This window comes from Lepidochelys kempii, chromosome 2 (genome assembly GCF_965140285.1).
Source record: "Lepidochelys kempii isolate rLepKem1 chromosome 2, rLepKem1.hap1, whole genome shotgun sequence".
Classification (NCBI taxonomy): Eukaryota; Metazoa; Chordata; order Testudines; family Cheloniidae; genus Lepidochelys; species Lepidochelys kempii.
In genome coordinates this window covers 189,966,218-189,992,755 of record NC_136381.1, presented here as the reverse complement: position 1 = coordinate 189,992,755, position 26,538 = coordinate 189,966,218, and the positions used below count along the sequence as shown (strand labels likewise).

General features: G+C 45.1%; 1 protein-coding gene across 4 annotated transcripts in view; it reads right to left on the bottom strand.

Moving 5' to 3' along the window:
• Positions 1 to 23,693: 23,693 nt before the first annotated feature.
• The window catches only part of LARS2 (leucyl-tRNA synthetase 2, mitochondrial), a 110,533-nt gene continuing 107,688 nt past the window's right edge, over positions 23,694 to 26,538 (bottom strand). For all 4 annotated transcript variants that reach the window (XM_078851730.1, XM_073333148.2, XM_073333149.2 and 1 more), the window contains one exon: positions 23,694 to 25,329. In XM_078851730.1, the coding sequence (XP_078707856.1) occupies positions 25,150 to 25,329 (180 nt within the window). In that variant the 3' untranslated portion in view covers positions 23,694 to 25,149. The remainder of the gene's footprint in view (positions 25,330 to 26,538) is intronic.

The window sequence follows — 26,538 nt, the reverse complement described above, 5'->3', positions numbered from 1 at the left end:
TTATTAGGCCCTGTGATGGTGTCCCCTGAATAGATATGTGGGCACAATTGGCAACGGGCTTTGTTGCAAGGATAAGTTCCTGGGTTAGTGGTTCTGTTGTGTGGTATGTGGTTGTTGGTGAGTATTTGCTTCAGGTTGCGGGGCTGTCTGTAGGCAAGGACTGGCCTGTCTCCCAAGACTTGTGAGAGTGTTGGGTCATCCTTTAGGATAGGTTGTAGATCCTTAATAATGCGTTGGAGGGGTTTTAGTTGGGGGCTGAAGGTGACGCCACTAGCCGTCACCTTCAGCCCCCAACTAAAACCCCTCCAACGCATTATTAAGGATCTACAACCTATCCTAAAGGATGACCCAACACTCTCACAAGTCTTGGGAGACAGGCCAGTCCTTGCCTACAGACAGCCCCGCAACCTGAAGCAAATACTCACCAACAACCACATACCACACAACAGAACCACTAACCCAGGAACTTATCCTTGCAACAAAGCCCGTTGCCAATTGTGCCCACATATCTATTCAGGGGACACCATCACAGGGCCTAATAACATCAGCCACACTATCAGAGGCTCGTTCACCTGCACATCCACCAATGTGATCTATGCCATCATGTGCCAGCAATGCCCCTCTGCCATGTACATTGGTCAAACTGGACAGTCTCTACGTAAAAGAATAAATGGACACAAATCAGATGTCAAGAATTATAACATTCATAAACCAGTCGGAGAACACTTCAATCTCTCTGGTCACGCAATCACAGACATGAAGGTCGCTATCTTAAAACAAAAAAACTTCAAATCCAGACTCCAGCGAGAAACTGCTGAATTGGAATTCATTTGCAAATTGGATACTATTAATTTAGGCTTAAATAGAGACTGGGAGTGGCTAAGTCATTATGCAAGGTAGCCTGTTTCCTCTTGTTTTTTCCTACCCCCCCCCCCCAGATGTTCTGGTTTAACTTGGATTTAAACCTGGAGAATGGTCAGTTTAGATGAGCTATTACCAGCAGGAGAGTGAGTTTGTGTGTGTATGGGGGTGGGGGGGATGTGAGAAAACCTTGATCTATGCAGGAAATAGCCCGACTTGATTATGTAAAGAGTTGTCACTTTGGATGGGCTAGCACCAGCAGGAGAGTGAATTTGTGTGGGGGGGTGGAGGGTGAGAAAACCTGGATTTGTGCTGGAAATGGCCCACCTGTTGATCACTTTAGATAAGCTATTACCAGCAGGACAGTGGGGTGGGAGGAGGTATTGTTTCATGATTTCTGTGTGTATATAAAGTCTGCTGCAGTTTCCACGGTAAACATCTGATGAAGTGAGCTGTAGCTCACGAAAGCTCATGCTCAAATAAATTGGTTAGTCTCTAAGGTGCCACAAGTCCTCCTTTTCTTTTAATGAAATTAGTGAAACCCTTGGTTCAGAAACTGTTGCAAGACTCTGTTCCCTTCTCTGAGGCCCTCCTAGCCCCTTTCCGAGCTTTGAGGATTTTTCATCTCTATTCCCCTCACCTTTTGTTGTGGCGAGCATCTTGGCCAAGCAAGCCAGGAGGTTGCTTGACCTGGATCATATTAACACTACTCTTGAACTGGCCAGAAAGTTCGCTGCTGTACAGCGTTCACTCCCCTCAGGCAAGCCCTATCGGGCTGAGAACTGAACCCAGAATTCCTCTGGGATAGTGAATTCCACTAACCCACAGGGCAGGTCTGGGAGAGTGTATTTAAACACAATAGAAACTGTTGCAGGGAATATTGTTTGCAGAATTTCACAGTAGCTATCGCTACACAGCTTTGCAAAGTCCATTCTCTACAGATTGCAGCACTGCTTTCATTCAACTCCAGAATGGGACTTTCTAATTGTGCTAGGTTATTTGGGGATGAGGACAGATGCAGGGAATAAGCTAAAATCATCACACATTTTTCACCATGTGATCCAACAGTCCCTTGATGAAAAGCTACCATAGTGATGAATATAGAATGAGCAACAGAATAGAAGAGAATAGCTAACAGGTAAATACTGCTTGCCTTATCACATGCCTCGTCCCATTGACTTCAAGTGCATTTGGAAATTAATTTGGCACAGATCTTAAGACGGCATGTGCTCAAAACAAACAGCAGCAGCAAGATCAGTGTCTTTTGGGGAGCGAAAGTTTTACTTTTTGGATTTAAGATGGAGAGCCAAATAGATGATGAGGAAATAAGAAGATGAGTGAGCATTAAACAAACTAGTTACATCTTGTAAATTTATGTATGTTCTTGCAACCTACTAGAAAGCAGTTTGTGGTGAAAAGGTAAATACAAAAAAAATAAAAATTAAAAAGGAAAAGTAAATACAACAGGTAGGTAAGAATATAGGGCTAAATCTTGCTTGTCTGACTTAAGTGAATAGTCCTTGTGACTTAAATGCAGCCCAGAGTGTAAAACTATGGAACAAATAGTGCTCAGAAATGAAACTATACGTCCCTCACTTAGTTTCTTCCCCTTTCCTCACCAAAGGATCTAAAATTAAACAAGCAAATGAAAGCTCCTTCCCGGAACATCAGTGGCTGGACTCCTTCAAGAATTAATTACTGTTGTTTTTCTAACACATTGCTACACGGTGATCTTTAGATCTCTTAGAGCTGTCCCTCAGTGGGGCAGAAATATTGTGGTAGAGAAATAGTTACTTTCAACTTTTGACAAACAAAAGATAGAATCTGTCACTTAGCATAAATCATTGCTCTTTCTGTTTGGTTTGGTTTTTAAAGCATTGGAGTGATATAGCATTTACTTCCCCAGAAACTTTGGGAAATTTCTTTTTATCTGTGATCTTACATATGGAGGTTGATTTATAACTGGGCCTGTGAGAACTCCCCACCTCCAAGGAAGCAGCCATCTTACTGTATGTCCTTCTCTGCCACTGCTGACCTTTATCCAGCTAGGTAAGACACATTTCCTTCCTATTCCAAAGGATACAATCAGCTGTGAGAACAATACATGTTTAGGCAACATGGAAGACATCTTAAAAGAACCCAAGACTCTTAACTGTAAAGCTACAAGGACTGTGTTTATGCTAAATAAGCACAAACATACACCTTAACTGTAAGCTCCTTGGAGCAGGGACAGAGACCTTATTCTCTCTGTGAGATTTGGTCCTGAGTCACTACTACCTTGCCCCTACTGAACAAATCCTTAACCTCAACTCAGCATCTCCTCCCCTTTCATCTGGGAAGGGATATAATTATTTTTACTTGCCATATATTATTCAGTTATTAGATATCTCTCTGGGTTGTAGAGATTTGCCGATAGGGTATGGTCCTGATAAACAAGGGAGACAAAGCTGGAACTCAAGCTGCATGGAAACCTTTGTGTTTGTAGTTTATATTTGCTTTCTGTATATCATGACAAGGAATACTGAATATAGGAATGGAAGGCCCCAGAGCCATTGTCGTAGAAATCAGGACGGGGGACATTTTCTCTTACTCCTCGTGTTAATTTGTCTTGATTTCTCCCTATAAACATTATCTTTTGAAGAAAATTTTTGCTGATTTAATTTCTGTTTATTTCTGTGGACACTGTTCACCAGCTTCATATACTGGAAAGCATTATGTTCAACTATGGAGCTATAGACAAACATTGAATAATACAGGGATCGTTTCATTCACAGCCAAAATGCAGCTACCTGTGGGGTAGAGTGAGGTAGCTCTTTAAGAGAACACAACAGCACTATCCAAAATAATGGGACTAGAAATAAACAAGAATTGTGAATTTAATTGAAGCTGCAGAAAGAATTTTCGATGGGAAAAAAGTTATTACCCGAATTGGAATTTTGTCAGGATGCCCTTACTCTTGCAAGAAGTGTCCTAGGGTTTCCCACACATGGTCAGGATGTTGGTTTATAGATGGCAGGTAAAATTTTCAAAGACCCTTCTTCAAAAGTGGCGAAGGCACTTTTGAAAAAGGGACAAAGGCTCCTAAGTCACTTAGGTGACTGTGAAAGTTTTACCCACTGGCTCTACACCAGGGGTAGTCCATTATTTTTTGTGAAGATCCAAATTTCTTGGTGAAGGTCGAGTAAGACTCCAGAGAAAACAAAAACCAACAATAATGAAAAGAAGTAAATAAAGATTTGGGGTCAGTTCAAAAGCGCCTGGCAGTCCAGATTTGGCCCACGGTCCATCTGTTGACTACCCCTGCTCTACATGCACAACACTGCCTAGTACGGTATTGGGAGCTTAGTTTCACGACTGACTCAGAGGGAAGAGTGCCACCTATTGAATCACCAACAATAATTACTACAGCATCCTGGATCTCCCATCTAGGTATGGACCAGTGGCTCCCACGTTTCTTGTGAGATCTGTAGAAAGCATCGCCCAAGATGACATAACTAAAAACACTTTTAAAAAGTCCCCTCTTCCCTTCCCACTTATTGCATCAAAAGAGCAAGAAATGTTTCTCCATTACCACAGCACCAGCCTGCAACTTGAAATAATTTCCTCATTACAAAGAATTAAACCACTATCCCTTAAAATGCAGTGGAAGTCTAGACGGGGAAAAAAATAGTGCTCCAAAACAGAGAAGGCTTTAGAGTGTTAGGAGAAATGTTACATTTCAACCCTCATGAACAAATGTGACCCTTTCCTAATAAGGAATCTGAGGAATTTCCCTGGTTTCCTCAAGGACATCTGAGCCCCCTTTCATAGCAGCAGCAGCTGCCAGTATAACATGTTCCCCTTGCTCTTAAAATAAATACCTCAGCATAACATGTTCCCCTTTCTCTTAAAAAAACAAGTGAGTGTGTATGCCCCACTCATGGGAAAAACACACACACACACACACTTTCTAATGTAATCTGACAAACTCAGTCATGTATTTGTAACTGGAAAATAACCCTAATAACTACAACATATACAAGCAAACTACATAAACCTCACTAGTCGTTCACATATTACAGTAATACTATCACTAGTTCTTAGAAAACACACCACCGTGGATAAGACACAACGAGGTGGCGCTCCCAGTGTGGTGGTGTGGCAAATAGGGCTAAGGTGATCCTTGGCTGCATAAACAGGGGAGCAGGGAGGTGATTTGATCTCTGTATACAGCACTGGGAAGACTGCTACTGAAACGCTGCATACAGTTTTGGTGTCCACGTTTTCAAAAGGAGGGTAAAAACTGGAGATGGTGCAAAAAAGAGCCACAAAAATGATTTACGGATGGAGAAAATGTCTTCCCTGGAGAGCCTTAAAGAGCTCAATCTATTTAGCATATTAAAAAGATGGAGAGGTAACAATTACAGTGTGTGAGTAACTTTAAGGGGAGAAGATACTGAGTACTAATGGGCTCTTTAATCTAGTGGAGAGAGGCATAACAAGAACCAATGGCAAGAAGCTAAAGCCAGTCAAGTTCAAGTTAGACACACATGTTTAACACTGAGGATGATTAATTACTGGATCACACTAGCTAGGAAAAAGAAAAGGAGTACTTGTGGCACCTTAGAGACTAACCAATTTATTTGAGCATAAGCTTTCGTGAGCTACAGCTCACTTCATCGGATGCATGTAGGTGCCACAAGTACTCCTTTTCTTTTTGCGAATACAGACTAACACGGCTGTTACTCTGAAACCTAGCTAGGAAAGTGATGGATTCTCCATCTCTTGGTGTCTTGATATCCAGACTGGATGTCTCTCTGGAAGTTATGGTTTAGCCATGCAAGTTATTGAGCTCAGTACCAGGTTAACTAGTTGAATTTTAATGGCCTATGATATACAGGACAGACTAGATGAGCCAATGGGCCTTTCTGGTCTTAAACTTTAAGGATTAAACTCTCTGGATGGATACAAGGGCTCATTCGAATTAATATGCAAACTAGATACCATTAACTTGGGTTTGAATAGAGACTGGGAGTGGCTGGGTCATTAAATGTATCGAATCTATTTCCCCATGTTAAGTATCCTCACACCTTCTTGTCAACTGTCTAAATGGGCCATCTTGATTATCACTACAAAAGTTTTTTTCTCCTGCTGATAATAGCTCATCTTAATTAGTCTCTTATGCCACCTTTTCATGTTCTCTGTATGTATGCATGTATGTATGTATCTATCTTCTTACTATATGTTCCATTCTATGCATCTGATGAAGTGGGCTGTAGCCCATGAAAGCTTATGCTCTAATAGATTTGTTAGTCTCTAAGGTGCCACAAGTACTCCTGTTCTTTTTGCGGCTACAGACTAACACGGCTACTACTCTGAAAAGGGCTCATTTGTAGCTTTGACCTCAGGACAGCTTTAAGCACTGCAGCCCTAACTGTGTTACACAGAATTGCAGGTGCAAATAATAGCTAAACATCTAGCTGTGAAGGAGCTTTTCCAAAATGCCTGAGGAATTTAGGAACACAATTCCAATTGACTTAGATGCTTTTGACAATCTCCCTTTATTTGGTTTGTGCCCACAAACAGGTCTAATTGCTCATATCTGTACCCACAATTCACTACAGCTGCAAGGATTTTTGGTAATTAGCTATGGCCACAATTGTTTGGGCCTGCAAAAAACAACCCACCGAATCAGGCCATCCCAGAAAATCAGTCCCCCAAAGTCAATAAATAAATAAAAGCCACTTTACACTTACATAGCAGCCTTGCACCAAGGGCCATATGGCCCAAGTGCTCTGAAATACCTAGGCACTACGTTTTAGTGGGAAAACAATATACTTTCAATCTAATAATAAACTAAAAATAACACTTTAAACATATATTTCCAGGATCAAAGCTGGATTTGTAGGTTGCAGAAGTGAACAGATCCCTCCAGTCTAGAGATAATAGACACTGTCGCTGAAAAAGAAATTGGGGAGGGGAAAAACACAAACCCAAGAAAGGAGACTATTTGGGCCCCTGTGGCTTTGTAAAGGGGCCTTAAATGGGTGTGTAATTTATGTTAACTTGAAGGCTGCTTTACACTGGCTGGGTGATGTAACATGGCCTTAGTGTAAATGAGAATCAGGCCCTAAAAGTGTTAGAAGCATTACATTTCCTTAAAGAAACAAGCCTGGCCCTGTTCTGAAGAGGAGGAGGGGAAGGATGCTTTCCCTCTCTTTTCCTCTGACTCTTCAGGGGCTGGGTCAGCCACTTCTTTGTTTACGGGGCAAAGCAAGCGGAGGAGGGAGGGAAAGAGCCTTTGAAAGCAGCAGCTCTCCATGCCTTTGCAGATGAGCAAGAGGATGGATGGCAGGAAAGAAAGAGAGATTTAAACCAGGCACATGCGGAGATGCTGCTGGGCCATTTAAAAGGACACTGCCAAGGTTGGGAGGCCACACATTAGACCTACCTTCAATAGGTTCCAAGAATGCACTGAAGTGTTTAGAGATGCCATCCCCCACCCCGCCCCCGCCCCCATCCCCGGGGCCTCCGCATTCCTCTGGGAGGCCTGACCCGTCCTCCCACGTTTGCTCCGGTTTAACCCACAGAGACACTCCAGCAGAGGCTGCTTAGGGCTATTCTTGTCTCCGCTGGGGATTTTAGCCACCAGTGTAGCTGCACCAGTGCAAACCACTGCAGACAGGGTGTAGGTTTTCATCAGATGCCTAGCTGAACACTTCCATCTGGGGAACAGGGCTTTGGGCCTGCAAACCCCACAGGTCCTTGGAGGTGCACCAGAGCCACAGACACTTCACCCCTGCCCTGGCTTTGGGGCTCTCTCCCCGCCTTCAGCTACAGCTGCCCTGGAACTCCCCTTTTAAGAGGTGGGGCAGGCATCACAGCATTCAAGGGGCACACGACAGGTAATGCAGCCTATAGTCAGCCCTCCATGACCGTGGGGCAGTGCCGTGACCCGCCTTCCTGAGGAGAGAGGGCAAATCTGCACATAGCACTTGTGGGGATTATTCCTTCCCCTCCCTCACAAACCGGGGACAGAAATGGGTCCTACTAAATGCGGCTTTGTCTTTTCCCTCCATTTTTGTAGTCAAGTTCACTGAGTGTAACTGAGAGAGAGAAAATGTTCCTCCAAAATCCAGCTCAAACCATCACAGCTGGAGATACATCTCTGCTTTGGAATACAAATCATACAGCCCAATGAAAAGCTTTCACACACAGTCAGTGGTAAAGGTTTTTGTTTAATTACCTCACCCTGTATAGTTATCACACACCACAACAGTGGCTCTCTGGCTCACAGCGCTATGTAAATACAGCTCACAGCACCACTCAAGTATCATGTACCCCTATTACAGAGGGGTAAAGTGAGGCACAGATCAGGTATGTGGCTTGCCTCAGGCCCCACAGCAAATCAGTGCGGGAGACAGGGCAAGGGAACAATCTCAGGGATCTGAGCCACTAGATCACAGAGCTGCTTAGTTGTGATATGGGGCAAATTCTACTGTGTTCAGTAAACTGTGGAGCCTGGTGCGGTGTGCTTCCCCGTGGGAGGCCGGGTGGTGAGTGCCAAGCAAGAGGCTTCTCTGGCTTTCCTGCCTTTACTCAGCAGACACATTGTTTGAATTTCTCTTTCTGATCTATGTACATACCATCAGTGGCATTTGGCGTGGTTCTGATCTCACATCCATGTAAATCTAAACTCTTGCTCTCAGTGACTCCAGATTTACACTAGTGGCACTCACTTGGTGAGAGTTGCATTTTTCTTGATTTACACCAACGCGAATGAATAGAGAATCAGGCTCAATATTTTCTCTTTTCTGTTAAAAAGATCCTGTTTTTCAGGAGAATAAATCTGGAAAATTTGCCAACTCCTCCCCTCCCCTCCCCGCCCTTTGCATTAATAAATACAGTGTTGTGATCGGCTTAAACACTGTACACGGCTCTTCGTATTCCTAGTCTGAAAGAACTCTGTAAGTCATGTGACATCCTGTCATTAATCAATGGACTAATTCAACATAGTGGATTTACAGTGGACATAACAGATGTGGCTAACACATCCACCCATCCTTTCACTGTATGTTCTAGAAGGCTCTTGCTGACCCACAGATGTTTTTTAAATGCTCTTTCACGTGGGAAAGTTGCAAAGCAAACATTTTTATTGCACCCTTGATATTTTACATGACCACATGGATCTCCAGGGATGACACATACTCATGAAAAATATTTCTAAAAAGCTTTCTAACTTTTGACAATACTTGTTTTGGCTGCTCAACACCAGGAATATAACGACAGTTTCTGAAAAAACAGCTTGCAGCAATCAGTAAGATTCTCTAACGCGGCTGCTGGATATTTTAAGCTAATCACCTTTTGTTTGTCACAGAAAATTTAATTTCCTCTTGAAGGCCTGTTCTTTTAGCCTTACCCTCAAAACAAATCCAGAATGCCCAATCCCAGTAATGTGTCATATTGCTTTATTACATTGCTCTCTTTTCTGGCCTCATTATTTGTGCCGTGTGTTTATAGTTGCAGATTCCGGCACTGTATTGTTTATAGTTGTCATGATTATAAAACATGTACCTTTGGGTACTGTTGGCATGAAGCATAATTAGCAGAGGTCAGCTGCAGTTGCAGGGTCTGATTCCCTGTTGCTCTGAACCTTGTGCAGTCATTTACATCAGTGAAAAGTAGGAGTAGAACACTACTAATAATCAAAATGGAAGCATTTTACACCCATTTTGGACTGGTGTAAATGACTACACCAAATACAGAGAAATGGAGATTCAGGTCCTTAGATCTGGATTTGACCATCCCTCTGCACCAAAGCTCAGGGGTGTTTGGATCCAGTGGCTTGGTTGCAGTCTATTTCTAATGATTAATAGCATGCAAGGCCTGATTTTGAGTAAATGTGTAGATGCACAATTTAGCACGTGCCCCTGCTTTGGATACTATTAGATGCATGCATGCAAATGGAGGATTCGCACATGGCAAAGTGGCTGACTCGCCGTGTGTGCAAAACATGGACTTGCACACACACACACATCTAGTAGTGCATGCACAATAGAGGTAGGTGTTTGGATGTGTGTAAATGCCTCCCTGCAATTGTACTGAAGAGCAGGCCTTTAAAGTAAAAAAAAAACCTGTTGAATTCTTTGCACCAAGAAAGGCTGCGAATGGGTTTGGGTGAGCATGGCTGGAAAGAACCTACTGCTTCAATTGAGCACAGCCAAGTGGTTTCCATTCATGTGCTGTTGTGATGAGCGAGAGATCAAGCTGCCTACAATGGCCTGCAGATCAGTAGAACATGCAAAGGAGTCTAATGGCTGCCCATTACTACAGGCTACTTTTGATGAGGTCATTATGAATGTCTCTATGGCAGATTTAGGCTATGTTCAATTTAAAACAAATACAAAAATCCAAGAGACTTTCAATATCTTCAACTTTTCACTCCATCCAGTACTTAATTGCCAATGCTAAGGTTGTGAAAGAACAACTCTGTCACCAACCTGCTGTTTCCCTTTCCAAGAGTCACTTATACCCACACTGTCAAAAGCATCCACTAAATGGTGCTGAACTTGAGATATCCAAGCTCAGATTTTCAGAATCCCTGAAGAAAGTCAATTCCAGAGGGAGTGAATGGGACCTCTGGGTGCTGGGTATCCAAAACTGAGGCACCAAAAATCAGCAGACACTAGAAAATGTCAGCCTTAATTTCTCTGCGTCTTAGATTCCACATCTGTAAAATGTTAGCTCGCCTTAGAGGAGCATTGCAAGATAACATTTTTGCATTCCTTTGGGACTCCTTGGACAGAGAGGCTAGTGAAGTGCCATGTTATACAATACTAGAAAGTCACTTTCCAAAACATTCTAAAAGGAAAGACATCATCACAAAGGCCAGAGGATGAGCCCAACTCTCTCTTTCACATTTGACACACAGCAGGCAAAATTCTCTTCTCTGGTCTGCATGGTGACTCGGAACTGATATTCTGCTCTCCTTACACATGTGTAGTTCTGCTCTCACTGGAGTACACAGCAGACCACGTGTTTTTGAGTTCCTCTGCATCTGCTGGATCAATTGAGATCGGGGTCTGGTCCCCATATTTCTTCTGAGGGCGCCTGCCAAACCCGGCTGCCTGACAAAAATATGTGGGGGTAGCTTTATGGGTATTTCTTTGAAGAGGGATGATCAGAACCTGAGCTAACAAAGGGCCGATGAGCTAGATATGGTCATTAGTGGGAGGCACCAAAGAAAGCGGGAGAGAAAGCATCTCTCCTGAAAATCTGTGCATAAAACTCAAAATGGGTAAAAATAAAATGTAGGGTGTTGACTCCCTTCTATAGGTTACCCTAAAGTAGACATATAAAATGACATGCGATTTTTTCAGTCTCTAACCAACCAGAAACAGCCCCAGTGTAAGCTACAATGAAGCTTTCGCTAAAGCACTACGCATTGCACATCTCTCTAGGAATGAACAATTGGCAAAGTGCTACTTAACATTCTTTCCAGTTCACGTTGATTGTAAAAGGTTTAGCGAAAGACCACAGCCTTCTGGGAGGCTTTACACTGAAAAGAGGAGACACAAAGGCTTACACTTTATGAGCTTCATTATGGGCAGAATTCCTCCTATGGGGAGGAACCCTCCCTTCCAAGTTCTTTATAAAGGCAAATAAAAAATGCTGTTAGCCAGCTGTTTTGGTTCTGAGGCATTGTTTAAAAAGCTAACAAACAAGAGTTAACTGCATTTGCTTTTCAATCAGATCTTCTTTTTGGAGTCAGCTGCGGGGCCTGGAAAAATAAGCATTTTCTCAAGAGAATGTTCTTGCTTAGGTTTTTGTTTGAAGTGTGGCTGAGACACGTTTAGAGAATTGTGTTAGCTCACGACCTAGGCTGTAACAGCCTTCTCTAACATGGTTTTAAAACCATGTTGCCTCATCCACATTTTAAAACCAAGTATTCGAATCCCTTGATCATGCTAGCCATACAGTCATGTTTAATAAGTAAGCTTAAACATTATTTAGCCCTGGTCTATGCTACAGGGTTAGGTCGAATTTAGCCGCATTAGGTCGATTTTATAATGAATGCGTCTACACAAGCAACCCCGTTCCGTCGACCTAAAGGGCTCTTAAAATTGACTTCTGTACTCCCCTCCAGCAAGGGGAGTAGCGCTAAAATCAACCTTGCTGGGTCGAATTTGGGGTTGTGCGGACGCAAATCAACGTTATTGGCCTTTGGGAGCTATCCAAGGGTATGTCTACACTACGAAATTAGGTCGAATTTATAGAAGTCGGTTTTTTTGAAATCGGTTTTATATATTCGAGTGTGTGTGTCCCCACAGAAAATGCTCTAAGTGCATTAAGTGCATTAACTCGGCGGAGGGCTTCCACAGTACCGAGGCAAGCGTCGACTTCCGGAGCGTTGCACTGTGGGTAGCTATCCCACAGTTCCCGCAGTCTCCGCTGCCCATTGGAATTCTGGGTTGATATCCCAATGCTTGATGGGGCTAAAACATTGTCGCGGGTGGTTCTGGGTACATATCGTCAGGACCCCGTTCCCACCCTCCCTCCCCCCGTGAAAGCAAGGGCAGACAATCATTTCGCGCCTTTTTTGTCTGCTGCCAGCCAAAGATGTAAAGGATAGATGGAGTGGGTCAGAACAAGAAATAGACCAGATTTGTTTTGTACTCATTTTCCTCCTCCCCTGTCTAGATCACACTGCAGTCAGTCACAGAGAAGGCGCAGCGAGGTTAATCTAGCCATGTATCAATCAGAGGCCAGGCTAACCTCCTTGTTCCAATAACAACGATAACTTTGGTGCACCATTTCTTATTGGAACCCTCCGTGCAGTCCTGCCTGAAATACTCCTTGATGTACAGGCACACCCTTTGTTGATTTTAGCTCCCTGAAGCCAACCCTGTAAGCCGTGTCGTCAGTCGCCCCTCCCTCTGTCAGAGCAACGGCAGACAATCGTTCCGCGCCTTTTTTCTGTGCGGATGCCATACCAAGGCAAGCATGGAGGCCGCTGAGCTCATTTTGGCAATTAGGAGCACATCAACCACCACACGCATTATCCAGCAGTATATGCAGCACCAGAACATGGCAACGCGATACCGGGCGAGGAGGCGACGTCAGCGCGGTCCCGTGAGTGATCAGGACATGGACACAGATTTCTCTGAAAGCATGGGCCCTGCCAATGCATGCATCATGGTGCTAATGGGGCAGGTTCATGCTGTGGAACGCCGATTCTGGGCTCGGGAAACAAGCACAGACTGGTGGGACCGCATAGTGTTGCAGGTCTGGGACGATTCCCAGTGGCTGCGAAACTTTCGCATGCGTAAGGGCACTTTCATGGAACTTTGTGACTTGCTTTCCCCTGCCCTGAAGCTCATGAATACCAGGATGAGAGCAGCCCTCACAGTTGAGAAGCGAGTGGCGATAGCCCTGTGGAACCTTGCAACGCCAGACAGCTACCGGTCAGTTGGGAATCAATTTGGAGTGGGCAAATCTACTGTGGGGGCTGCTGTGATGCAAGTAGCTCACGCAATCAAAGATCTGCTGATATCAAGGGTAGTGACCCTGGGAAATGTGCAGGTCATAGTGGATGGCTTTGCTGCAATGGGATTCCCTAACTGTGGTGGGGCTATAGACGGAACCCATATCCCTATCTTGGCACCAGAGCACCAAGCCGGCGAGTACATAAACCGCAAGGGGTACTTTTCGATAGTGCTGCAAGCTCTGGTGGATCACAAGGGACGTTTCACCAACATCAACGTGGGATGGCCGGGAAAGGTGCATGATGCTCGCATCTTCAGGAACTCTGGTCTGTTTCAAAAGCTGCAGGAAGGGACTTTCTTCCCAGACCAGAAAATAACTGTTGGGGATGTTGAAATGCCTATATGTATCCTTGGGGACCCAGCCTACCCCTTAATGCCATGGCTCATGAAGCCGTACACAGGCAGCCTGGACAGTGGTCAGGAGCTGTTCAACTACAGGCTGAGCAAGTGCAGAATGGTGGTAGAATGTGCATTTGGACGTTTAAAGGCGCGCTGGCGCAGTTTACTGACTCGCTTAGACCTCAGCGAAACCAATATTCCCACTGTTATTACTGCTTGCTGTGTGCTCCACAATATCTGTGAGAGTAAGGGGGAGACGTTTATGGCGGGGTGGGAGATTGAGGCAAATCGCCTGGCTGCTGGTTACGCGCAGCCAGACACCAGGGCGGTTAGAAGAGCTCAGGAGGGCGCGGTACGCATCAGAGAAGCTTTGAAAACCAGTTTCATGACTGGCCAGGCTACAGTGTGAAAGTTCTGTTTGTTTCTCCTTGATGAAACCCCCCGCCCCTTGGTTCACTCTACTTCCCTGTAAGCTAACCACCCTCCCCTCCTCCCTTTAATCACCGCTTGCAGAGGCAATAAAGTCATTGCTGCTTCACAGTCATGCATTCGTTATTCATTCATCACACAAATAGGGAGATGACTACCAAGGTATCCCAGGAGGGGTGGTGGAGGAGGGAAGGAAAATGCCACACAGCACTTTAAGCACAGCACTTTAAAAGTTTACAACTTTAAAATTTATTGAATGACAGCCTTCTTTTTTTTGGGCAATCCTCTGTTGTGGAGTGGCTGGTTGGCCGGAGGCCCCCCCACCGCGTTCTTGGGCATCTGGGTGTGGAGGCTATAGAACTTGGGGAGGAGGGCGGTTGGTTACAGAGGGGCAGCAGTGGCAGTCTGTGCTCCAGCTGCCTTTGCTGCAGCTCAATCATACACTGGAGCATTCTGGTTTGGTCCTGCAGCAGCCTCAGCATTGAATCCTGCCTCCTCTCATCACGCTGCCGCCACATTTGAGCTTCAGCCCTGTCTTCAGCCTGCCACTTACTCTCTTCAGCCCGCCACTTACTCTCTTCAGCCCGCCACCTCTCCTCCCGGTCATTTTGTGCTTTCCTGCACTCTGACATTATTTGCCTCCACGCATTCGTCTGTGCTCTGTCAGTGTGGGAGGACAGCATGAGCTCGGAGAACATTTCATCGCGAGTGCGTTTTTTTTTCTTTCTAAGCTTCACTAGCCTCTGGGAAGGAGAAGATCCTGTGATCATTGAAACACATGCAGCTGGTGGAGGAAAAAAAAGGGACAGCGGTATTTAAAAAGACACATTTTATAAAACAGTCGCTACACTCTTTCAGGGTAAACCTTGCTGTTAACATTACATACATAGCACATGTGCTTTCGTTACAAGGTCGCATTTTGCCTCCTCCCACCGCGTGACTACCCCCTCAACCTTCCCCCCTCCCTGTGGCTAACAGCGGGGAACATTTCTGTTCAGCCACAGGCAAACAGCCCAGCAGGAATGGGCTATACTGAGTGTCCCTGAAGAAAAGCACCCTATTTCAACCAGGTGACCATGAATTATATCTCACTCTCCTGAGGATAACACAGAGAGATAAAGAACGGATTTTGGTTGAATGCCAGCAAACATACACTGCAATGCTTTGTTCTACAGTGATTCCCGAGTATGTGTTACTGGCCTGGAGTGGTAAAGTGTCCTACCATGAAGGACGAAATAAGGCTGCCCTCCCCAGAAACCTTTTGCAAAGGCTTTAGGACTACATCTAGGAGAACCGCAAATGCCAGGGCAAAGTAATCCTTTCACATGCTTGCTTTTAAACCATGTATAGCATTTTAAAAGGTACACTCACCAGAGGTCCCTTCTCCACCTGCTGGGTCCAGGAGGCAGCCTTGGGTGGGTTCGGGGGGTACTGGCTCCAGGTCTAGGGTGAGAAACAGTTCCTGGCTGTCGGGAAAACCGGTTTCTCCGCTTGCTTGCTGTGAGCTATCTACAACCTCCTCCTCCTCCTCATCTTCTTCGTCCCCAAAACCTGCTTCCGTATTGCCTCCATCTCCATTGAAGGAGTCAAACAACACGGCTGGGGTAGTGGTGGCTGAACCCCCTAAAATGGCATGCAGCTCATCATAGAAGCGGCATGTTTGGGGCTCTGACCCAGAGCGGCTGTTCGCCTCTCTGGTTTTCTGGTAGGCTTGCCTCAGCTCCTTCAGTTTCACGCGGCACTGCTTCGGGTCCCTGTTATGGCCTCTGTCCTTCATGCCCTGGGAGATTTTCACAAAGGTTTTGGCATTTCGAAAACTGGAACGGAGTTCTGATAGCACGGATTCCTCTCCCCAAACAGCGATCAGATCCCGTACCTCCCGTTCGGTCCATGCTGGAGCTCTTTTGCGATTCTGGGACTCCATCATGGTCACCTGTGCTGATGAGCTCTGCATGGTCACCTGCAGCTTGCCACGCTGGCCAAACAGGAAATGAGATTCAAAAGTTCGCGGTTCTTTTCCTGTCTACCTGGCCAGTGCATCTGAGTTGAGAGTGCTGTCCAGAGCGGTCAGAATGGAGCACTCTGGGATAGCTCCCGGAGGCCAATACCATCGAATTGTGTCCACAGTACCCCAAATTCGAGCTGGGAACGTCGATTTAAGCGCTAATCCACTTGTCAGGGGTGGAGTAAGGAAATCGATTTTAAGAGCCCTTTAAGTCGAAATAAAGGGCTTCACTGAGTGGACGGGTGCAGGTTTAAATCGATTTAACGTTGCTAAATTCGACCTAAAGTCCTAGTGTAGACCAGGGCCCAGAGTGCTCCAATGTGACCACTCTGGACAGCACTCTCAACTCCGATGCACTAGCCAGGTAGACAGGAAAAGCCCCGGGAACTTTTGAATTTCATTTCCTGTTTGGTCAGCGTGGCGAGCTCAGCAGCACAGGTGACCATGCAGTCCCCCAGAATTGCAAACAAGCTCCAGCATGGACCAAAAGGGAGCCACTGGATCTGATCGCTGTATGGGGAGAAAAATCTGTGCAGGCAGAACTCCAATCAAAAATAAGAAATGCTAATATATATGTCAAAATCACACAGGGCATGATGGACAGAGGCTACAACAGGGACACACAGCAGTGCCGTGTGAAAGTCAAGAAGCTCAGGCAAGCCTATCAAAAGACAAAGGAGGCAAACAGTCACTCTGGATGAGAGCCCCACACATGCCACTTCTATGATCAGCTGCATGGCATTCTAGGGGGGACCCTACCACTACCCCACCACTGTCCATGGACACTTGCAAGGGGGGAGTCTCACGCAACAGGGAGGAGGAGGAGGAGGAGGAAGAGAATGTGCAGTAGGCAAGAAGAGAATCCGTTCTCCCCGAGAGCCAGGACCTTTTCATCACCCTGGAGCCAATACCCTCCCAAGGCAGGATCCCTGACCCTGAAGGCGGAGAAGGCACCTCTGGTGAGTGCACATTTGTAACTACAGTGCAGGGTTTAAAAGCAATGGTGTTTAATGTTTGATTTTCCCTGAAGAATTGGGATGCATTCACGGCCAGCACAGCTACTGGAAAAGTCTGTTAACGTGTCTGGGGATGGAGCGGGAATCCTCCAGGGACATGTCCATGAAGCTCTCCTGGAGGTACTCTGAAAGCCTTTGCAGAAGGTTTCTGGGGAGGGCTGCCTTATTTCGTCCTCCACAGTAGGACACTTTACCACGCCAAGCCAGTAGCAAGTAGTCTGGAATCAAAGCATGGCAGCAAATGGTTTTTGGTGGCATTCAAGCAACATTCGGTCTTTATCTTCCTGTGTTACCCTCAGGAGAGTGATATCATTCACAGTCACCTGGTTGAAATAGGGGAATTTTTGTAAGGGAACAGTAAAAGGACCCCATTCATGCTGGGTTGTTTGCACTTGGCTAAAAGGGATCATCCCATAGCCATGCGGCGGGGGAGGGTGAAGGAATCATCCCAAATAGCCATGCAGAGAGGTGGGGGGAGGTGTGTGCTGCACATCCACCTGAAAACCGCAGCCCTTCCTTTTAAATGGAAAACCCAACTGGCATTGTTTGCTATGGGAAAGGTGGGCACTGCGGTTTGAAAACATTCCCACATGTTATGAAGGTGTTAGAAGCCAAACCCGCGTACCCTTTGGCTTTCCATGGCTACCTGGAAACCAAATTCTGTTGCTCAGCCATGTGTGATGTGTCACCATACCGGCAGGCGCTCAATACAAAAGGCAAAATGCGACCTTGTACCTAAAGCACATGTGCTGTCTGCTGTGAATTGCTTGATTCACTATGAAAGAGTCTCCCTTTTGTTCTCAGAAATGTATCATCCTAAAGTTTAGTCTCCCTTTTTATCCCCCTGCAGGTGCAAATATTTCTATGCTCCCCCTATCATCTCCATCCCTGAGGTTACTGCAGATTAGAAGGCAAAAAAAAAAAACCGCACTCGCGATGACATATTTTCCGAGCTCATGCAGTCCTCCCACACTGATTGGGCACAGCTGAATGCATGGAGGCATTCAGTGGCAGAGGCCAGGAAAGCATTAAGTGAGTACGATGAAAAGAGGCAGGATGCAATGCTGAGGCTAATTGGGGAGCAAACGGACATGCTCAGGCGTCTGGTTGAGCTGCAGGAAAGCCAACAAGAGTACAGACTGCCGCTGCATCCACTGTACAACCACCTGCCCTCCTCCCCAAGTTCCATATCCTCCTCACCCAGACGCCCAAGAATGCAGGGAGGCTCCGGGCACCCAGCCACTCCACTCCAGAGGATGGCCCAAGCAACAGAAGGCTGTCATTCAAACAGTTTTGATTTGATTTTGATTTGATTTGTGTGGCTACAATAAGCAATGTGCCCTTGTCCTTCCCTCCCCCCCCACCCCACCTGGGCTACCTTATCAGTTATCTCCCCCCTCCCCTTTTTTTAATTAATAAAGAAAGAATGCATGATTTCAAAACAATAGTGACTTTATTTCCTTTGCCAACTGTGATCGAAGGGGGGAGGCTTACAGGGAATTAAAATCAACAAAGGGGTGGGTCTGCATCAAGGAGAAACACACACAACTGTCACACTGTAGCCTGGCCAGTCATGAAACTGGTTTTCAAAGCTTCTCTGATGTGCAGTGCGCCTACCTGTGCTCTTCTAATCACCCTGGTGTCTGGCTGTTCAAAATTGGCAGCCAGGTGATTTGCCTCAACCTCCCACCCCACCATAAACATCTCCCCCTTATTCTCACAGATATTATGGAGCACAGAGCAAGTGGTAATAACAATGCGAATATTGGTTGTGCTCAGGTCTAACCTAGTCAGCAAACAGCGTCAGCGAGCTTTTCAACATCCAAAGGCACATTCTACCATCATTCTGCACTTGCTTAGCCTATAGTTGAACTGCCCCTTACTACTGTCCAGGCTGCCTGTGTATGGCTTCATGAGCCATGGGAGCAAGGGGTAGGCTGGGTCTCCAAGGATAACTATTGGCATTTCAACATCCCCAACAGTAATTTTCTGTCTGGAAAGTAAGTCCGTTCTTACAGCTGTTCAAACAGCCTGGAGTTCCTAAAGATGCGAGCGTCATGCACCTTTCCCGGCCATCCCACTTTGATGTCGGTGAAATGTCCCTTGTGATCCACCAGTGCTTGCAGCACCACTGAGAAGTACCCCTTGTGGTTTATGTACTGGTTGGCAAGGTGGTCCAGTGCCAAGATAGGGATATGCGTACCATCTATCACCCCACCACAGTTCGGGAAATCCATTGCAGCAAAGCCATCCACTGTGACCTGCACATTTCCCAAAGTCACTACCCTTGATAGCAGAACGTCAGTGATTGTATTGGCTACTTTAATCACAGCAGTCCCCACAGTAGATTTGCCCACTCCAATTGATTCCCAACTGACTGGTATTAGTCAGGCATTGCAAGCTTCCACAGGGCTATCGCCACTCACTTCTCAACTGTCAGGGCAGCTCTCATCTTGGTATTCCTGCGCTTCAGGGTGGGGGAAAGCAACTCACAGAGTTCCAGGAAATTGGCCTTACGCATGCGAAAGTTTCACAGCCACTGGGAATCATCCCATATGTGGAAGACTATGCGGTCCAAGCAGTCTGTGCTTGTTTGCTGAGCCCAGAATCGGCATTCCACTGTATCAACCAACTCCACTGCCACCATGATGTCCCAATTGCCACATCCCGGGCTTCCAGGAATGTCTGTGTCCACGTCCTCCTCACAATTGTCCTCGTACTGCCGCCTCTTAGCCAGGTTCTGTACATACTGCAGTATAACGCGTGAGGTGTTTACAATGCTAGCAACAGCAGTGGTGAGCTGAGCGGGCTCCATGCTTGCCGTGCTATGGCATCTGCATGTTTAACCCAGGAAAAAAGGCGTGAAATGATCATCTGCAGTTGCTTTCATGGAGGGAGGGGAGACTAACAATATGTACCCAAAACCACCCGCAACGATGTTTTTGCCCCATCAGGCATTGGGAGCTTAACCCAGAATTCAAATAGGCAGTGGAGACTGTGGGAACTGTGGGATAGCTTCTCACAGTGCACCGCTCCGTAAGTCGATGCTAGCCACAGTAGTGAGGACGCACTCCACCGACTTAATGCGTTTAGTGGGGACATACGCAATCGACTGTATAAAATCAACTTCTATAAAATCCATCTAATTTCGAAGTGTAGACATACCCTTAGTCTATCTATGGTTTTATACAGCCGTCCATTACTGCAGTATCTGAGCACCTTCCACGTGAAATCAACAGCAAAGGCCCTAGTGGACTTCATGGAACTCTGACAAGTCTTCCTTTCTGGGGTTAAAACTCAACTTGGGGTAAGGGTGGGGGGGTGGGGTTGGGGATTTTAGGTGTAAGGAGCTGTCAGTGTTTAACTTTTTTGAAACTCAAAAGTTAACTTTAGAAACATAGGAATGGCTCGATGGGATCAGACCATGGTCCATCTAGACCTGTTATCGGCTGACAGTGACCAGCTGCAGATACTTCAGAGGAAGGTGCAAGAAACGTTGTTACAGATAATTTACCCATAGGGGAAATTTCTTCCTACCCCCTCAGTTGGAAGTTGTCTTATACCTTTAATCATCAGGGATTAGGTGTAGGTATACTTAATCCTGCCTCAGTGCAGGTGAATGGACTAGATCAGAGGTGGGCAAACTACGGCCCATGGGACCGTCCTGGCCGGCCCTTGAGCTCCCAGCTGGGAAGGCTCATCCCCAGCCCCTCCCCTGCAGCCTCAGCTTGCTGCTCCGCCAGCGCTCTGGCCGTTGCTCCTGCTGGGCAGCGTGGCAGTGTAGCTGGCTCTGGCCGGGCGGCTGCAAGCTCCTGCCACTCTGAGTGGCATGGTAAGGGGGCAGGGAGCAGTCAGGGGACAGGGATAAGGGGGTTGAAGGGGCAGGAGGTCCTGGGGGGCAGTCAGGGGAGAGGGAGCAGTGGGTGGTTGGATGGGGCAGAGGTTCTGGGTGGGGGCAGTCAGGGGACTGGGAGCAGAGGGGTTGGATCTCAGGGGGTGGTTAGGGGCAGGGGCGTGGATAGGGGTGGGGGCAGTCAGGGGAGAGGTAGCGTTGGAGAGGATGCGGGGTCCTGGGGGCCGGTTAAGGGCAGGGGTCCTGACATGGGGCGGTTAAGGGACTAGGAGCTGGGGGGTTGGAAGGGTTGGGAGTTCTGAGGGGGGCAGTTAGAGGGTGGGAAGTGGGAGGGGGCGGATAGGGGGCAGGGTCCAGGCTGTTTGGGGAGGCACAGCCTTCCCTACCTGGCCCTCCATAAAGTTTCGGAACCCCGATGTGGCCCTCAGACCAAAAAGTTTGGCCACGTCTGGACTAGATGACTTCTTGAGGACCCTTCCAGCCCTACAGTTCTATGATTGTATCACTTTCAAACTTTTGTTTTCAATCCTTAGTAAAGTAACTCTTTATCCATATCAATGTCCAGGATTTTTTAATCCCACTGAATTCTTGACCTCAGTGATACTTTGGGGCAATGAGTTCCACTGTCTAATTTTACATTGATAAAAACATTGCATAAAACAGTTTTAAAATTTTCTGTCTTCTAACATCACTGAATGTCCACTTGTTCTTGTATGGGTTTCTCATTAAGCAGTAGGATTCTGAATTTTTTCCTTGCAGTGTCACTTTTCTCTTTGGTTGTTATGGACTGTACTGTGTGTATCTCTCACTGGGTACAGCTAGTCTCCCAAGGACCATGCTTTCTCTTGTTCATCACTCGCATGGAATGATGATAGGGGTACCATATCCATTTAAGTATGTATGACTAACATAATGCCATTCACATGATCCACCACCGAGAAGAATAGATTTCAAAATCTCATACTATGTAAGATTTTAAGCTTTGGGGCAGGGACTGTCTGTTTTGTACAGGGCCTAGACCAATGGGGCACAGTTGGGGTATCTATTTGCTATTGTAAAACAAATCATTTCTAAAGAAATGTAGAAGATCTGGATTAGGAAAGGCTAATAAATAAATACCACACAGTTACTTTAGACAAGTAAGATACCACTTGGCAGTCTGTGTTGTCACTATCAGTCGGTCTAGGCATATTAATATAGAAATAAACTTGTGATTCACAATTGTCATTAGACAAATAAAATGGCGCTGGTTAGAAGCATGTTAACTTTATGAAAAATTTCAACAGCTGTCCTAGGCCAAACCCAAAACACGTCAGTTGACAGCCGTACCATCTTTCAAATACACACTCAAATGGGATTAGGCTATGTCAAGCTTTCCACATCTTCATCTCTCCCCCGCTTATTTTTTCAGAACTTTATTCTATCATCGAGACCAAACTCGAAACCAAGTTGTGACTCACTGTAAACATGCAGCCGTGACTTGACGTATTTCTTGTACAATTGGCAATAATGATTTTTTTTTTAAGAGAGAGGAAAAATTTGTTCCTTATTATACGTGTATCCATTGCAATGTGAAATATACAATTCACTTCTTCATCCTGGAAGAGCAAATACACTCCTGTGCTAACAGCAATAAATACTGTTGTCTGCTGCTGAAACTGGCAGTTACTGCAGCCCTCGTTAACAGGCACCCAGATCTGTTGATCATATTTCATTTTTCTTCCTCCTAGTAAATGAGGAGGGTTTCTATTTACAGAATCATAACACCTCCCACATCCATGAAAAACTCTTCAAAACTGTTGCCCAAGGATTTTGTAAATGTTTACACAGAAAAAGCAAGACTGTGCCGTGAGTTCCAAATGACAGTTTAAAAGGCTTCTGTATTGGCCCTTATAGGGGCATCTGAACAGAGTTTTAAGAATTTATAACGATGTGTGTATCAGACAGACACTGGAATTAAACTGGTTTTAATTTTCAGCTGATGCCTATGTTTGACTGTCTGGCTCGATACATTTCTTTATGGCGAGGATGTTTAAAGAATTACATTACAAAAGAGCAGATCTTCATTGTAAATATGCCAACTGTGCCCTATTCCCTTGGTGTTTCACTGTTGAAAGAGAAAGCATTCATCAGTATGGTCCAGTGAACAGGGCAAGCAGCTGGGAACTAGAAGAGTTAGTTTCTGGAATTAAAAATCAGAGACCCAAATCCTATTTGCTAAGGTTGAGATTGGTTAAGATTGGAACTAGTGTGGGATTCTAACTGGATCTATCTGGTTCTAGCCACTTGCGTGACTGACTAGATAATGAACTTGTTTATGACTATTAAACAGGATGATTTTTCTGGTTTCTTTTCAATTTAGGAGACAGACTGTCTGGTTGATGAGTTGGCTCCAGGGTTAACAGACCTTTTTAGATGGCTAGCTGATTTTTTTGGCTGCAAAGATGCCCCCTGCGTGGCTGGTTTAAAAGGCCACTTGATTCACTGCCTGTAAAGAACAAAGGTCATCACACAGTAAACCCTGTAATTTTCTTTTTTAAGAAAACCATTCCAAATGACTGCAGTGCAGACTTGAGGATTCAAATTCCCTCTCTTCCTTTTGTTAAACAGTGTAAATATTTCCTTGTGCATATAACAGTGATGTACCAAAAAAATGGCTGCACTGGTGTATGAGAATTACTCTGTATTTTATTAAACAATCTCATTGACTTCAGATTCCCTTAGGAACACAATTGTTTATTTGCACATAATGAAATCCACAGTAAAACAAGAGTTGCCATTTGGGTTCTCATCTGAGAGCTCACCTTGAACCAAGAAAGGATGCTATGTTTGCCTTCACCAGCCCTGCATTACTAGTATCTAAGTAATTATTTTGTACAATGCATCTGACGTGCTCGGAGATGTGCTATCTGTAGAAAACAAATTCTATTCTATTCTATTCAGAAGAAACTTTCTGTAGTTTGTAAAATCTGAATAAGATAAATGTAAGGTGATGGAAACAATATAGCAAGCAAAAAGGACACAGATTAAACCAGAACCATGAAAAATATTTTTTTATATTCTTAATTTGTCTGTCAAACATGTCTGAAGTGCACTGTCAGAGCTGCATAAAGAAACATCCACCCTGATGGCCTTCACTAGGGGTTCTCAACCTTTTTATTTTTGAGGCCCCCCAAAACACGCTATAAAAATGCCACTGGTTTTCTGCTTATCAAAGCAAGGGCCAGCATTAGGTGTTAGCAAGCAGTGCAATTGCTTGGGGCCCCATGCCACAGGGGCCCCCCCAAAGCTAAGTTGCTCAGGCTTTGGCTTCAGCTCCCGGTGGCAGGGCTCAGGGCCCCGAGCTTCAGCCCCATGAGGTGGGACTTCCGCTTTGTGCCCTGGGCCCAGTGAGTCTAACACTGGCCCTGCTTGGCGAACCCCCTGAAACCTGTCCGGAGCCCTCTGGGGGGCCTCAAACCCCTGGTTGAGAACCACTGGCCTACACTACCCTAACCACAATCCAGTGCTAATTGATTTCATATTAGTGAACCCAAATGTGATCTCTATCTAGGAAGCAGAGGTGACTGGTTACATATTATGGTTTTTTGAACGTGTTGTGGAGCAAGTACTCACTACAGTAGTTTGGCTCTTCAATCACATTTACCAAAAACACTGATAGAAACAAAGTCAATTTCCTAGTAAGATACATTCTAGAGATTGGCCCAGATACCCATGAACTTTAGGACACTTGAATACTGATGCAGACATTGTAGGTTGGGCCCATCTCTAATGCCCTCTTAACTGTAGTTTCAGATATTTCTCCCAAATATCTTTTTCTTTTGCCCACTTTTCCTTACACTGCTGCCTCCTGTAGCATCCTAGCTCAGCCTGACCATATGGTGAAGTAGCTTCCTTCATTGACCAAATAGGAAACCCCAATACCTTGGCTTTTCTCTATGTTTAAATGAAGATTGACTTGACAAGGATCAGCAGCAATACAGTTTTAGCCAATAAATATTTTTCCTTTTTCTCCATTGTGAAATAGATTTAAATAAGCATAATTGGTATTTTCAATGGGCTTCATTTTGACATTCCATCAGCCACTCACAGGCTAGCAGCCTTAGACGACACATATTCCCACTATTCTTGCACTAGGAAGTTAATGAGGGCAGTTCTTGGAGACAGAAAGGCCTTTTTGATAGGACGTCCCTGGAGGTGTTTGATTCCCAGCTCACTTTGAAGAATTAGTTCATGGACTTCCTCAGCGTTCCGGGCTACTTGGCGAGGCATACTAACTTTGCCACAAGCTTTGTTATTGATCTGGAAAACAGAGACATGACAGCAAGAAAGGACTGAAGTTATTAAATTGATCCAAAGGACTTCATATCTACACTCCAATCCACCCAGTTACACTTGTAGGAAACAATGATATCAAACCTTCTCTCTTTCTTTATTGACTAGAAAGAAAAAACAAACAACCCCTAGGTACCATATAGAAAGAGAGTGACTCTGATTCACAGTTTATGCTCAAGGAAACTTGAAAGAATGGCAATGTGAAGTTCTCCTTTTCGAAGGCTTCTAGCATCAGCAGAATATACAACTCTGATATATTAAATGTTTAGACTTGCATAAGCCGAACAAGGAGACAGCAAATCTAACTGTTTGGCAGATGGAAATTTTTGACAGTTTGCTTTAGACTTTTGCTTTGTCTTTTTAAGTACTTGAATGATAAACCACAGAGATTAAACCACATTATTTTAAAATAAAACTTGTGACAGAGGAGATATCTCCGAAAGAGATTATTCACAAACTATTTTTAAAAAATGACATCCGTTTATTAACAAGACGATTATCCATAAAGCTAACAGCAACTGCTAGGAACACATCCCCTAAGAAGGTAATGCTTTCATTTGTTTGGTTGCTTTACAAAACAACTTGCATACTGGCTCCCTAGCAGCAGAGAAAAATCGCACACTACTGCAGAATAACATCTACCTAGAGATTTATTTAAAATTATAAAAGGCACCTCTGGAGATGCCTTTCACCCTTTCAACACTGCAGATCATTTCAGCCAATAAAACAGATGAAAGGAAGGAGAGCGGACATCCCTCCTGAACTCCTCCTCCCAATTTAAAACCAAGAGATTCATGACCACAAAAGCTGTCAGATTTGTATGTAACATCTTAATATAATTAATGAAATCAACCTCAATCCTAAATTATATCAAGTAAGGTTATTAGATATTTTTATTCAGTTTAACCAAATTACTTCCCAGTAGGAATGTGGAAGGTCACTGTAGGTGATGCAGATCTTTGCCCTTTGGATCAAAAAGTAACATTTTCCATGGAGTTTGGACAGAAGCTACTATTTCTTTTTGCCCGGCTCTTAAAAGGAACTGCTCTCTGTTTTCTAATTCACCTACTTCCCTTAGCTCAGAGATGGCTTTAACATAAGAGATATTAAATCAACGTGTGCTGCTTCAGGCACACAGACTATTCCATCTCTCTAAAAGACGGGAATTCACGTTAG